This window comes from Typopeltis vanoorti, chromosome 10 (genome assembly GCF_054136105.1).
Source record: "Typopeltis vanoorti isolate ZY-2024b chromosome 10, IOZ_Tvanoo_1.0, whole genome shotgun sequence".
NCBI lineage: Eukaryota > Metazoa > Arthropoda > Arachnida > Uropygi > Thelyphonidae > Typopeltis > Typopeltis vanoorti.
In genome coordinates, this window is record NC_143558.1 from 59,806,346 (window position 1) to 59,822,333 (window position 15,988).

General features: G+C 35.7%; 1 protein-coding gene across 1 annotated transcript in view; it reads right to left on the minus strand.

The window, feature by feature from the left end:
* The window catches only part of Sos (Son of sevenless guanine nucleotide exchange factor), a 429,646-nt gene that overhangs the window by 58,439 nt on the left and 355,219 nt on the right, over positions 1 to 15,988 (minus strand). The window contains exon 20 of the mRNA XM_090399787.1: positions 5,366 to 5,483. Coding sequence (XP_090255913.1) covers positions 5,366 to 5,483 — 118 coding nt within the window. The remainder of the gene's footprint in view (positions 1 to 5,365; positions 5,484 to 15,988) is intronic.

Sequence of the window (15,988 nt, forward strand, 5' to 3'; positions counted from 1 at the left end):
AATGATATACAAAAATGTTCTGGTGTTATGAGGCTTAGGTGATAGAGTGAATAATATTCATTTGATAAAAATACTATATGAACACAACAAGATTTATAAATGAGGTATACAGAAAATTATTTTGATCTGAAGCTTACAGTTCATCGTTAGCATAACTGAAGATTAAAAAAAAAAGAGTCAAATATCAACAATGAATTTCAAACCACCTACTTCGATGCTCAACGGTCCCTGTCTGTCATTAAACACGGCCTACCTGACTGTAATTATGTTGTGGTTGGGCCTTCATGTTTCCACTTCACAATCATGTCACCAACTATTGACTTGGGCAACTTGAGGAGAGTTGAAATGTCTCTGACAGATTTCTTACTGATGTGGCAACCAATAACTAGTCCACATTTGAAGTCACTGAGCTCCCTTGACCTACCCATTCTGCTTGAGCTCCATGTCTCCTTTTACACTGGTAAGTGAGGTTATAGTGACATCTAGATGTCAGTTTATGAATTACAGAGTGGTATTCATATACTTTTGATCAGACAGTGTGTATATACAGTCATCCCTCAACTTACGTCGGGGTTCAATTCCATCCGGCAGGATGTAAGTCGATACATTAAATCAACAAGAGTTACAGGGGTTAGGGACTTCACCGTAATAAGTATACTGTCATCTTATTTTTTAAACCTTATAAAACTATACTGCATTACTGCTACTATAAAACCTGAGAATAATCACTCAAATCTTCCTCCACAATCACATCTTTATTATGTCCCCTATGTGAAGGATCAGGAGGCTGCAGCTCTTCTGGTGTAACCTTTGTTTTTTTTTGATGAAAATGTCCAATGTGCTTATAATACAGTAACAGCTGAGCTGGATAAAGGAAATGGGTTTACAGTGGGTTTACTGGACTTTGCAAAGGCCTTTGACAGGATACCAGATGGAATTCTAATCAGTAAACTGCAGCACATGGGGATGGCTATAAGGTTGGTGAGATGGACAGGATGGTAGCTGATGGAGAGATATCAGATAGAAGGTAGTTTATTTAGGAGTAGAGTCCAAAAGAAAGCCCTATGACTAGTGGTGTGCCACAGGGTTTTGTTCTTGGACCACTGTTATTTAATTTGTTCATTAATGATATAGGAAAGGATCTGAGAAGAACTGTTCAGTTATTTGCCAATGATGCAATGTTGGGTAGAGCAATAGTTAATAGAAATGGTGATATGACTTCTGCATTACTTCCACCTTAGCATCACCACCTCTGGGTCTGGCTCCCACTGACGAGACCTCAATAAAGGTCGAAACCGGTCTAGGTAGTGACCCTTCCCTTAATGCATAGCAGTATACATGTCTGCAAGGAGATGTGTTTTGCATTATGGGATACTAAGGCAAGTGATCAAAACTTATTCCACCTTTACCACAAGTTGCCCCAGTCCTGAAAATACTTCAGTCGCAAACTTTGTTTCCTTACACTTGGATAAGGGATTAAACCAAATATATAAGTGGTGACATGGCCAAGTGAAAAAACTTCCATCAACTATGTTATACCCTTCTTTACTAATGTTCCTGCTGGAGTGTTAGAACTTAAGATCGCTTTCCACCGTATTCACCGACTATTTGAACATTATCTCCAGTCTAATTATTTTCAGTGGAACATTACATTTTAAAGCAAAAATTTGGACTTGTAATGGGTAGACCACTCTCCTCCTTCAGCTGACATTTTCATGGAGAATTTTGAGGAGACTTTCATAATGGAAACGAGTCTAAAATCAGCAGTATGGTGGAGATACATGGATGATATCTTTATTATTTAGAAACATGGACTCCCAAAGCCTGAAACAATTTCTCCATTCCCTTAACTCTTAAAAGTCTACTATCAAATTTACATCAGAGCTTGTAAAAGATAGAAAACTCCCTTTCCTTGATGTTCTCATCACTAAAAAAGTTTGAAAGTGGTATTACACGTGAAGTACAGGTGGTCCCAGGGTTACGGATGACACGACTTACGGCATTACATACTTAAGAATGGAATGGTAAACCCCCATAAGGATAATTAATAATTAAATTAATAATTTGGAACTAGCTTCAGCCACACATACAAACAAATCCGCATGATGTAAGCAGTTCGTTGGCACAGCATCACTTTTGTCTTAACTTTTTTTTATTCAATTTTGTGAGTCTGTGATTACCCATCAAAAACACTGATGATTCTTGGGAGGAGGTGAAGCAATCAACAATGAAAGGGGTGTGGAACAAACTGTGCCATCAATTCTGTGATGATTTTCATGGCTTCACAGAAGAAGAAGACACCACCAAAGCCAGTAAAGCTGTGGTGGATTGTGGCAATGCACTGCAATTGGAAATCAATGAAAATGATGTCATGACTACTAGTCCTATTGACAAGAATTAACAAATGAAGACTTTATGGAGATAGAGAAGCAGCTGATAGAAATACAAGAACATGAAGAATCAGAAGATCCAGAGCCAAGAAACTTTACAACAAAAGAATTAGCTGAATCGTTTTGTCTCATTGAAACAGGATTTGCTAAGTTTGAGGAGCTAGATCCTAACATTGAGTGGTTTACAAAGGATTACTGTGCAGTTAGTGAGAACATCAGCTGCTACAAGGTCATTGATGATGGAAAAAAAAAAAAGAAATAGGCTGTGCATACACCCTAAATACCTTTTTCAAGAAACCGAATTTAGTGGTAAGCTCCCCTGCTCCAGCAGCAGAATCAAATCCTGATTGTCCAGCATCATCTTCCGATTAATGTTAGCCTACCTTCTTGCCTCAAAAATGTCCCTTCAGTATACAATCTTTAATATTATGTTCTGAAATTTCTCCTATCTAAACTTTTTGTATCAGTTTGATTTTATGTTCTTTTTGTTTGAATTAAAAGAAAGAGCACAATAGTTTCTGTAACTTATTATTACAATACATGGGTGTTATTATTATTATGATTATTACAGTATTACACTTTATTATTATTGCCACATGAGTCATTATAGTATTGTTGTTATTATTATTATTATTACCGTATATGAGCTGTTCATCGGGAATCTGAGTTACATACAAATCCAACCTAAAAACATTCTCAGGAACGTATCTCGTCCATAACCTGAGGACTGTCTGTACATTGTAAACATATAAACATATGTTTATATGTTTAAAATAACATATGAGATGTTATTGTCATGCCTCATCCCTTCACTACCCTTCTCAAAAATTAGGCATAATCCACCACCCTAAAGAATAACGCAGATTCTATCATACAAGATGATTGACACGAGAAAGAACTCCAAACTCTGATTTTCTTCTTCCCAATAGCCATTTAAAGAAAACCGTTGACAGGATTTCATTTTTGAATCTTACCACTCCCAATAACCAGAATATCCATCACAACCATATACTGGAAGTCTATTGATTAAAACAGCATCTCTTTTCAAAGAACACATCAGAGTAACTGATGTTGTGATCTTTGAAACCATACTGATGTTTGCAGCCTCCTGAGGTCTCCTAAAGATAGCATACTTTTCTACCAATATCCAGGAGTATATAGAATTCCAAGTTGTGTGGTTTAGCCTATATAGGACAGACAAGCTGTGGATTTGAGACAAAAAAGAACATGTTGCAGATGACAACAATAAAAGAAAAGCAAGATCTGGTTTGGTCAACTATAGATGAGTGGAACTTTTAACAGTGCTTCATAAAAATAGAATTCCACGTCTCTGAAGGAATCAGTGATGGTCATCCATAACTAATTCCCTTTCTATAATTTATTTTGAATTCAAGTGAAAAAAAAAAATTTTCTAATCTGATCCAGAGTATTTTCATACTCTGGATTTTAATACACCATTTTAATACTCATATGGAAAACATGACTTCTGGATTGATTCAGCCTCAATACATTTCTGGGTCAACCTCCTCTGATGAGACCTTGAATCTAGTTTGGATAGCGACTCTTTCCACAATGCATAAGAAATATAAAGCTTGAAAAGGAGTGTGCTAAGCATTATGGGATATTGAGGTAAATCATGTCAGGGAGCTGTCAGGTCTAGTGAACGTGATGGCTAATTAATAGTAGATCTTCACAAAATTATTTATTCACCAAAAATGTTTTTTTTTTAGGAATTGCATATTGATTTTCAAATGATGATGTTAAAAATAAAATTGCACAATTCTGGTTCGTTGTTAGGTTGTAAACTTCTCCATGATTAATTTCCCAAATATTCCTTAGAATACCTGAAAAAAATATAATGAAAATATTAATAATCGAAAAAGTTCTTCACATTTTAAACTCCTTCATGACTTATGGGCCACCTTGTATTTAAACTTAACCTACAGACCAGTGGGTCTTAACCTTTTTAGTGATCGGCACCCCCTTGAATCTAAAAATAAGTTCTCGCACCCCCTTGAAAAATGTGTTTCTATTTCTTTATTTAGGAAATTACATCTATTGCAAGATAATTTATTTATTGAAAAATAAACATACATTTACATATACATACAATATTGTTTTATACATAAAACATTGTTTTTATGTGCAAAAGTGATGAAAATCCCATTTCACACAGGTAGGTGGTGGCAAATGGTAAAAGTGCTGCAATGCTGCTTTTGCCAGCTGTGGATAAGGTTCTAACTGTGTACACCAGACTTGTTCTAAGTCCAGGTTTTCAAATTCCATTTGAATACGTGCATTGGCTCGTATTTCAATAAGAACATCTTTTATTAAGCTGTCGTCCATTGAATCTGGGTCAAAATTTAGAAACTTCTCTCGCACCCCTGGAAATGCTTTCTTGCACCCCCCAGGTTAAGAACCACTGCTATAGACAAATAAGCATGACATTTCAAAACAAATCATACAAATTATTTTTTTTTTCATAAGCTTTGAAAAATGGGTTTTACTTGGCTATCACTGGCAGATAGCCAAGCTAAACCACAATATTTTTTTTGACTGGCCAATATTCGTTACATAGACATTAATACAGCAAGTTGCTAAACTGGTAATAGTAACTTGCACTATGCCTCTCAGTCATGTAACTTATTACTCAGCTTTATTAAGGATCACTGTTTAATAGAAAAATAAGGCCCATTAAGTATTGACATTAATTATTAAGGTGCATGTCCAACATGCTGAAAACATTTAAAAACAGCAACAGATAATAATTTGATTAAAACATTTTATTCACAGAACTTAAGTTACCAAAATCAGTGTCAGGAATCTTAATTTTACACAATTTACCAGATAGATGAATGCTTCAGATTTAAATAACTAAATAAAAGAATTTTACTTGTTATGCACCATATAAAACTGATTTTGTAAAAAAATATTAATAGAAGTCCAGATAAAAAAAGAAATAAAAACCAGATTACCACAAAATGGCACGCATGGTGGATTAATAGATCGCAATTTCTCCTGATATTTTTTAAAGTGATCAGAATTCAATTCTTTTGCCTCTTCAAGAGAACGTTTCAGGTTGTACTTGATAGCCTACAAAAGTGAACACTAATAGTTGTCACATATATTTCTGAATTAGTAATAATCAGGCATATAAAAATTATTCATTAAAAATAAACAACAAATTCTTTAACGAATGGTTTTTCAGGCTGATGTGCTTCATAACAGGGATTCTTAAGAAGTTCTTATATGACAATAAATTTGTATCTTTATTGACCCCCTATCCCTTTATTTCTGATAAGTTTAAGAAGCAGAATACTAATTGTATTAAATTTGAGGGTTGAAAAAAAAAAAAAAACTTGCAATTCCAATATCATCTACTAGTACTTCAAAGTGCAGAATTCTGAAAGGGATGAAACCCTTATTTTACTGGAAATAACTATTCCATGTGTGATGGAACACAGCAAATCAGCAAGTATGTGAGAAAAAAAGAGAATGAGGGACACATTCGTTAATTCTCAGCTCTGGTAGAGTTCCAAGGGAGTAGAAAGAGGGAAAATTATTCCTTTGCATAATGAAGGTTCTAAGACTACAGTAGCAAATTATAGACCAATCAGTATTTCAGGTGTGGTGGTAAAAGTATTAGAAAAATTGGTAAAAAAGAGAATTCAAGAATGGGTAGATAAAAATATGATACTGTATGAGGGTCAACATGGCTTCATGAAGGGGTCGGTCATACTTTAGTAATTTACTAACTTTTTATAACAGAGTAACAGCTGAGTTGGATAAAGGAAATGGCTACACAATGATTTTGCAAAGGCATTTGACAAAATACCACATGGAAAACTGTTTTGCAAATCAGAACAAATGGGGATGGATATGACACTGGTTATGTGGATAAGAGGTGGCTGCTGGAAGATATCAAAAAAAAAGTGGTATATGGAGGAGCAGAATCCAGGTGAAAGCAGGTGACTAGTGGTGTGCCACAAGGTTCAGCGGTAGGACCACTACTTTTTAATTTGGAGGAAATGATGTAGGAAATAACCTGAAATGAAATATTCAATTGTTTGCTGATGATGCAAAATTAGATAGAGTAATATAATACTTAATCAAGGTGATGTGGAGAGCTTGCAGGAAGATTTAAATCGGCCATCAATATGGGCAAAAGTTAATGGGTGTTAGTTTAATGTCGAGAAATGTAAAGTTATGCACTTTGGGATAAAGTTATGTCCCTCAAGCACCGGAATAAGAAAGAAAGGACGGAAGACACATGCAAGATAGGAAGAGACCCACGTGAGTCTATCTATTCAGTAATTGTTTGTGAATTAAGAAAGAATTCCCTATCGAACTGTTAAATTGTCTAGTTTAAGGAGATAGCATTTAGAGTGTTAACATTTCTCGTAAATGTGTGTAATTGCTAATGAGTGAAGCATGAGGGCGATTAATTTCCCTCGGAGAAAATATTGAGCTATTGAAATTTCTTTGATTAATTATATGTGTACTTATGATTGAATTTTATGATAGAGTATGTTCCTGCTATCATATCGTTGGAATGTTTGAAACTCAATGAGGTGGATTGTACAAATATAATTGCTTTGAGTGTGATTAAGTGTTTGAAAGGAATGAGATTCTGAGAGATATATTTGTATACATGTATGTTGTATTTTGATTGATGCTAAATTAGGAATGTCAAGCACACCTAACGAAATTCATGTTATGTGTATAACTTCCTGATAGTTGTAACATAAAGTATGCTTGTTAAAAGTCTAACTAAGTAAGTGCGAAAGAATATACTAGAAACCAAGTTGAGTGATTGAGAAAGACTAAGAATTACCTTTCATAAATGAATCTTGTGATTTCATGTGATATGAACAATTATTATACCAGAAATTAAACTTATTGTTATTGTTGATAAAAATAGTTGTCAAATTCAATTTTTTGCAATGCACTGATCCTAAAAACACTATTCGGACCTGATAGGGCAACCCCAATGGTTAGTGGCGATTTAAGATAAGAAGCGAGTAATTTTTGCCATGACTGCAAACCTTAGCTAAGATAGGACATAAGTAATTATTTGATCTACTAGGGTATGAAAGCTTTTTTTTTGCCTATCGAACAAATAAATATCTGGAGATCCCAGGCATGAGAAAAAATACTTAAGGTAGAATAAGAAATGAAATACAAAAATATTAAGATAATGAAATATTGTTGATAAGATAGAAGATATATATAACTATAAGAGAAAAACTCCCATTTACAATGGCACAGCCAACAGGATAAGATCCAAGATTAGATAAAGAGGATAGGATCAGTATTGCAAAAGATCACAACAAAGTGCATTAACAAGTGTATATATACTCAGTAATTTAGAGATACTTTTGAAATTATATATATATATATATATATATATATATATATATATATATATATATATATATATATATATATATATATACAGGGTGTTCGGGATAAATTTGACAGTTTCGTAAGGAAAAAGAAAATCTTCTTTGTATCTATTAAATTTAATGAATTGACAAAAAAACATTACAGGCAGAGTTAATTACAATACTATCAACAAGATTTACTCAAAATAACCACCATTAGCATCGATCACAGCTTCAATTCTGCCTCGGAACCTCGAACAAGCTGATGCTACAGTCTCCCTGGGAAGGGCCGCAAAAACTGTTTTAATTTTATCCATTAACTGGGCTTTTGTATTACTGGAAGTGCGATTGGTGTCTTTTTCAACTGCGCCCCATACAAAATAATCCATGGGGTTAAGGTCTGGGGAGTTTGGAGGCCAAACATTTGGACTGGTGAAGTCGTAGAAATTTTCAGACAACCATTTTTGACTTTTCCCAGAGGTGTGGCAAGGGGCCGAATCCTGCTGCCATACATACGGCCTACCATTGGCTACCCTTGTTATCCAGGGCTTGACTACAGTTAGCAACTCCACGAACAAAGCCCGAATTCCAATGCCAGGGTTCTTCAACACCTGTTCCTGCAGATTTGTGAGGAATTCTGCTGTACGAACGCAATCAGATCGTCTGCTAGGGATCTTTCTTCTTGCTACATCCTCGTAGTCACCATTGCAAGTCTCTAGTTCATGCCTGATTGTTTTTACTGTATTCAGGGAGCATTGGGCAGCAGTCGTAATATCCTTATTTTGATGGCGGGCACGAATCATCATGATACAAGTTATTCTCTTCCATGATTCAGGTGGGTTCCAGCTATCCATCCTTTCTGACATCTTGTATATGAATGAAGAAGGGTCCAAACTTTTAAATTAAGAGAAGTGTGTGTTAATACATGTAACTTACGGAAAAATATAATTAATTATAAATATGTCAAATTTATCCCGAACACCCTGTATATATATATAACTGGCAAAAACATTTTTCAAAAATGAATGTGGATAATTTGAAGAAGAATAACTCAGAAGCCACTAACACATTGGATGATAAATTAATTATCACCCAATAAATTAATTGGGTGACAATTAATCCCCAACTCATCATTCCACAATTCTCAGGGGAAGACCACGATCATGTACTCTCATTTTTTAAATTTGTAGAAGAAGTTAGGAACTTAGGAAATTGGTTGGATTTCCAACTTCTGTTCGTTGCGAGGAACAAATTAATTGGAAGGGCTAAAAACTACTTATACTCTTCTCCAATACTGAGAGATAATTTAGAGTATAACAAGTTCAAAGAAACTCTAAAATCCAAGTTCTCCAAGGTCAGAAGTGTAGGTCCGAACCTATGGAGGTTGCAAAGATGCACTCAAGAAAAAAAGGAGTCCATAACAGATTACTATAATAGATTGCTAACTTTGGCAAGCAGCCTTAGCATATCTGCTAAAGACAGGAGCCATCTAGACTGGGCAATATTTAACCAATTTAGACTGAGGGTAAGGGAGGAATTCCGTGATATGGCACATAAAAAGAAATTAAACAATTTAGATGAGAGTTTCCTTGCTGTAAAAGAAAAAGAAGAAAGAATGGGTGACTTTCGTGTGTCTAGAACCAGTCAAATCCACGTCATAAATAAGGAATCTAGCTCCAAGAAGGATGAACAGAAGGACAAAAACCCAGAAAATTCGAAAGGGAGAGCAAAAGAACAAATTGAAAAAACTGAAGACAAAAACGGAGTGTTGCCCATAAATAAAATTGAAGATGACAGAATCACCACCCCAAATATTGATATATCTTTGACAAGGGAAGAAGTACAATCAATGATAAAACAAGAAGTAGAAAGATTACATCAGTCCCTAATAGAAAGACTTGATTTAATTATTAAACAACTACATGAAGTAGTAACTAAAACAACCACAGAAAACCAGAGTCATGAACGAAGGGACAACAAGGGGGAAAGAAAGGGAGGAGCACCCCAATGCTACATCTGCAGCAAAATGGGACACATAGCTAGGAATTGCTTCCAAAATAGAGGAAGATTTTACCGGAGTAAACAATTTGAAACAAATACGCTGGGAGCTAGGTAACATCACACAAACTGGTCAAAAAAAATCCGAATCAATGCAATGAGCTAATGACCGTTATTCATGGAGAAATAAAGGGGGATACACTGGATCCCAAGTCTCAGCTATCACAGAATCCCTGTTCAAGAGACTAAAGTCTAGAATCGATAACGGAGTCATGAAACTTCGGAGGCCAATCAGACTGAATGGTATAGCAAATCCTACTATTTATGCTGATAGGAAATTAAAGATAAGCATGTGGTTGCCTGACTTTGATTTGAGTGTACTTCCTGAACTAATTATCCCAGAAACCTCCAGACGTAAGAATAGAGTAACACTGGGTACTGCCTTTCTAAAAAGAAATAGGTTTTCCTGTGATTTCAGTGCCCAGGAAGTTTCTCTGATGGGAGTGAAGCAGAAAAAGAAAAACATTCAGAGATTCCTAGCCGAAGGAATTCATAAACGTGTAGGAAAACACAACTACAACATCAGACAGAATAATCAAGATGTGAATGAAGAGAGGAAGAATAATTCCTCAGAGAGTAGAACCACCCAAAAGGGAGACCACCGTATGCTTGGCAAGGCCAAATCTCACTAAGACAAGAATGAAAATAAGTAATAAGGATAAGCAAACTCATGCTAGGGAAAACAGTGATGGTGAAATTGATAAACTGGGTGAATTGATAGCAGAAGCTAGCAGGAATAGCTCACATAAAACCAGAACCTATGTAAACAAGCTCAGGAAGTATAAAGAATTGATCCCTGGTAACTGGGTTCTGGTGAAGCAAAAATCAGTTCAAAGAAAAGGGGGCAAGTTCGGGAGAGGTGCGGTAGGCCCCCTATGAGATACTGGAAAAGCTGTCTCCGGCGAATTTCAGAATCCGAAACTTGAACCCGAATAAAATTGCAGTTGTACCACAAAAGGGATGACAGGCTTGTATGCTTGAGTGATTCTCTTGACGCCTTATTAGAGAAGAGGGATCTCAGCTGTCAGGGGGAAGAGAAGGGTAAGTGCACCCTGTCTTAATCGAAGGAGAGATGATGTGTGCACGTCCGAGGAAAAGATGCAGCATGATATTACCGGTTCGTGACCCAGGAGGCTCCCAAGGATGAGGAGGCTGAACAGTGCAAATCCCCTGGAGAAGGCAATACAGCAGTTTGCTCAGGGAACAAACAACATTTTCAGACGAGATACTTCTTGAGATCTTGGAGCACCGTATAAAATGGTATAGAGAATAATAAGAAAACTGAGTGGTACTCGCCCCAGAGAATTGATAAACCTCAACACAGAAGTGCAATGTATAAAAAAAATTTTTTTGCATCCATATTTAAATGCTCGAAAAAATTTTTTTCGTGAAAGGGTGGGCCTATGTAAAAATTCGATGTTGCCAAAATAAATTATCTAAAACATCAACTTTTTACAGTAGGAATTCACCTAAATTTTCATGTACAAATATATATTTTATTTCTCTATGTAAAACTATCTGTAAAAAGAACAAAATAAGCCCAAAGTGGAATTAACTCGCTCATTGTTTAAGAAGAGATGAAGTAGTATTGAAACCAAGAGCATTACCCAACATTAGGCATGTCTTTTGAAAGTTGTTTGCAAGTCCTATCGCAGGTGACCTTCAAGGTCAATATTGAAAGGGCATGGCGCGAATCAAAAGGAAAGGCCCATAGGCAGGATTAAGGAGATAAAGGGAGAAAGAAGATTGTTGGCGAATATTCAAGAAACATTATCCAGAGTTCTAAAAACTACTAGCAAGACTCACACGGGAACGTTAGGGGTCCCAAAATCTAAATCCAAGGTGCAGGAACACTGGTGATTAAAAGCTTTGGTTCTGAGATGAGAAGGCTTCCTTTTCTTCATCCAGCGTGATCCATCCACGAGAGACGGACATCGAGAGGTGCTGTAAGTTCTGGTGGGGAAGACAGAGAGACCCGTCCGCTGATAGTCGTTCCAGTTACAGCCGAAGATATCCGGAGGCAAGAAGTTAAGGAGAAATCTTGCCATATTGAGGTCGAGTAAGTGCATGACCCGACCTAGGCAGAAATTCTTTGCTGGGCAGATCCAGACACCAGAAAGCCTACCTTATATCCTGCCAGTTGCCATGACTATTCATCAGTGCCCTGTATCACTTTGAGGAGAATTCCAAAACATGGAATGGAAGAGAGAAACCTTTCTCAAGAGCTAGAATAAGAAAGAAAGGACGGAAGACACATGCAAGATAGGAAGAGACCCATGTGGGTGACTGAAACAAAAAAGACAAAAACTGGTGAGATCTTTCTAAGCAATAAATACAAAATGTTATATTCGGGCAATGACAATCAAGGAAAAGAAGGGGTAGCCATAGTATTCAACACTAAATACAAGGCTAATATTCTTGAATGGCAGGCAGTCTTAAGTTGAGTAATGTGCACAAATATTAGAATGGGGAACTGGACAATGAGACATATTTGTGTCTATGGTCCCACAGAAGGCTCTACTAAGATAGAAGTGGAGATATTTTTTGAGGCTCTAGAGGAAAGCTGCTCACACAATGAAAAAGGAATAGTTGGTCCTTGTTGGGGATCTAAATAGCAGAGTAGGAAATGATTCTGAGACATACAAAAATGTTTTGGGAAAATTTGGAGAAAAGAGGAAAGCAAATAATAATGGCAAATACCGGTTGGATTTCTGGTCAGAACATGGATTGGTTATTAATAACATCATGTTCCAACATAAAAATGTACACAAATTCACATGGAGAGAAGAGGCAAGGAATAAGAAAAGTCTCATTGACTATGTTACTGTTGATAGTGATATTTTCTCCCTAGTGCAGGACACCAGAGTGTACGTTGGATTTGAAATTGGAAGCGATCACTATTTAGTCTTGAGCAGGATAAAATTGAATTTCATAATGAAAAGAATGACATGTAAGAAAATTTTAAAACGAATAACAGTTGAGCAGCTCTCAGATGTGAACTGTAGACTAAAATACACAAAGATTATTGAAAAAAATGAAAGAGTTTGAGAACAAGAACCAAACCTTGAAGAAAACCCTGATAGATTCAGCCAGAGATGCATGTGGTGAGGTTGTCTGCAAGGATAGAAATCAGAAATCAAAAATTAGAACTCCATGGTGAACTCAGGAAGGTAAAGAAGCAGTGAAGGAAAAGAAGAAAGCATATCAAATGTTCCTGGGAAATAAGTCAGCTTGTGCTCTTAGAGAATACAGAGACAAATGTAAGAAAGCTAAGCACCATGTAAAACTAGCTAAACAAAAGTCATAGGAGGACTTTGGCAAGAACATACAAAATAAATATCAAGAAGGTAGTAAGATATTCTGGAGGTTGCTGAAGCTTAGAAATGGAGGAAAGAGTGCTGTAAAAGGAGTTAGAGATGATAAAGGTGACATCAAAATGGTAGAAAAAGATATCCTTGAAGTATGGAGTAATTACTTCAAAAAATTGCTAAATGAAACAAGCAGTGATAGCACAGTAGTAAAAAACACTCAACAGGCATTCAGTCAGGAATACATATCCATACTTGAAGGAGAAAAAAGCCATCAAAGACTTGAAATGTAGAAAGGAAGCAGGAGTAAATGATATTCGACTAGAAATACTGAAGTATGGTGGTATAAAAGTCTTACAGTGGCTGCACTTCACAGTTTAGAAGTGCCTGGACAGAGGGACGAATTCCTAATGACTGGAGTAGAGCTCTAATCGTACTCATATATAAAAAGGGAAAGAAAACTGAATGTGACAATTACAGAGGTATTTCCCCAATAAGTGTTCCAGGCAAGATTTATGCCAGTATACTTGAGAAATGGTTGAGAAGAATTGTGGAAGAAAAGCTTGGTGAAGAACAAGCTGGATTCGAGCCAAATAGAGGATGTCAGGATCAGATCTTCACTTTACGACAATTAGTTGAGAAAGCATGGGAATATAACAAAGATCTGTATTTAAACTTTACTGATCTGGAAAAGGCATACGATAAGGTGCCAAGAGAGAAGCTATTCAATACACTGCAGTTATACGGTGTCAGTGGAACATTATGTCAAGCAATACTTAGTCTTTATTTGAGATGCAAGTCAGCAGTTAGAATTGAAGTACAGGAAGATCATTTATTGTTAAATCTGGTGTGAGACAAGGATGTACATTATCCCCCTCTGTTATTCATTATCTATATGGATCACATTATGATGGAAAGTGGTATTAAACATGATATCAGAATTGGAGATGTTAATGTCAGCTCTTTGCTTTATGTTGACGATGTTATACTTCTAAATAAATCCACTACAACTTTCCAAGATTCCCTGACTAAATTGAATAACTGTTGTAATAGATATGGTATGAAGGTCAGCAATAAAAAGACAAAGACAATGAAAATAGGTAGAATCGTTAAAAATGTCAACTGTGTTTTGAATGGAGAACCTTTGGAACAAGTAAAACATTTCAGCTCCTTAGGCACGATTTTTAGTGAAGATGGTAAATTAAATATGGAAATAGACAACAGAATGAACAAAGCTGGTATGGTAGGTAGTCAATTAATAAATTCATATGGAATAAGAGAGAAATTAGTCAAACACTAAATTAGCTGTATACAAGACAGTGTTCAAACCATTTTTAACTTATGGATCTGAGAGCTAGGTCAGAAGTAAAATACTTGACCCAAGACTAGAGACCGCAGATATGAGTCCTGTGATAAATTAGGGGCGTGAACAGATGGCATCAATATCAATATCATATTAAAAATGAGAACATTACGAAAGAACTTGACATTGTCAGCATACAGTAATGCGTTAGCAGAGCTAATATCAGGTGGTATGGTCACTTGAACAGATTGGACGAGGAAGGATTAGCAAAACAAGTGTTCTCTGCCAGGTTGGCAGGAAAACGACCCAGAGGAAGACCAAGATATAGGTGGATTAATATGGTACAAAAGTGCCTCAGACGATAGAAATATAAGATCTGATAATGTTGGAGTCTCGACAAGTAACAGACTGATTTGGAGGAAAATAGTAGATAGGAAGTTAGTAATGAAGTAAATTTTTCATGTAGTACTGTCATATCCTGTACACCTCCCCTTGAGGGTACATGTCAGGAATTTGATGATGATGACATTTCTCGTAAAAGTGTGCAATCGCTAATGAGTGAGGCATGAGCACAGTTAATTTCCCTCAGATTCTTTTTTTCTTTTTCTTCTTTGATTAATTATATGAGTATTTATGATTGAATTCTATGATAGAGTATGTTCTTGCTATGATATCATCGGAATGTTTGAAATTCAATGAGATGGATTGTATAATTGTATATCCTCCCTCCCTTTCTCAACTCACATCAAGAACAAAAGACCGAGACAACTGGAGGACGCTAGAAAAGAGTATCACCTACCAGTCATGAATGACCCACCGGTTCATTTAGGACTATGGGAGAAGAAGAAGGATTGTATAAATATAATTGCTTTGATTATGATTAAGTGTTTGAAAGGAATGAGATTCTGAGAGATATATTTATATACATGCATGTTGTATTTTGAATGATGCTAAATTAGGAATGTCAAGTGCACCTAACGAAATTCATGTTATGTGTATAACTTCCTGATAGTTATAAAGTATGCTTGTTAAAAGTCTAATTAAGTAAGTGTGAAAAAATATACTAGAAACCAAGTTGAGTGATTGAGAAAGACTAAGAATTACCTTTCATAAATGAATCTTGTGATTTCATGTGATATCAAATTATTATACCAGAAATTAAACTTATTGTTATTGTTGATAAAAATAGTTGTTAGATCCTAAAAACACTATTCGGCCCTGATAGGGAAACCCTAATGATTAGTAGTGATTTAAGATAAAAAAAAAGCGAGTAATTTTTGTCATGACTGCAAACCTTGGCTAAGATAGGACATAAGTGATTATTTGATCTATTAGGGTATTGAAAGCTTTTTTTTGCCTATCAAACTAATAAATATCTGGAGATCCCAGGCATGAGAGAAAATACTTAAGGTAGAATAAGAAAGTAAATACAAAAATATTAAGATAATGAAATATTGTTGATAAGATAGAAGATATATATATAACTATAAGAGAAAAACTCCCGTTTACAATAGATTGGATCTCCCGCGATGAGTCTTTGGACTC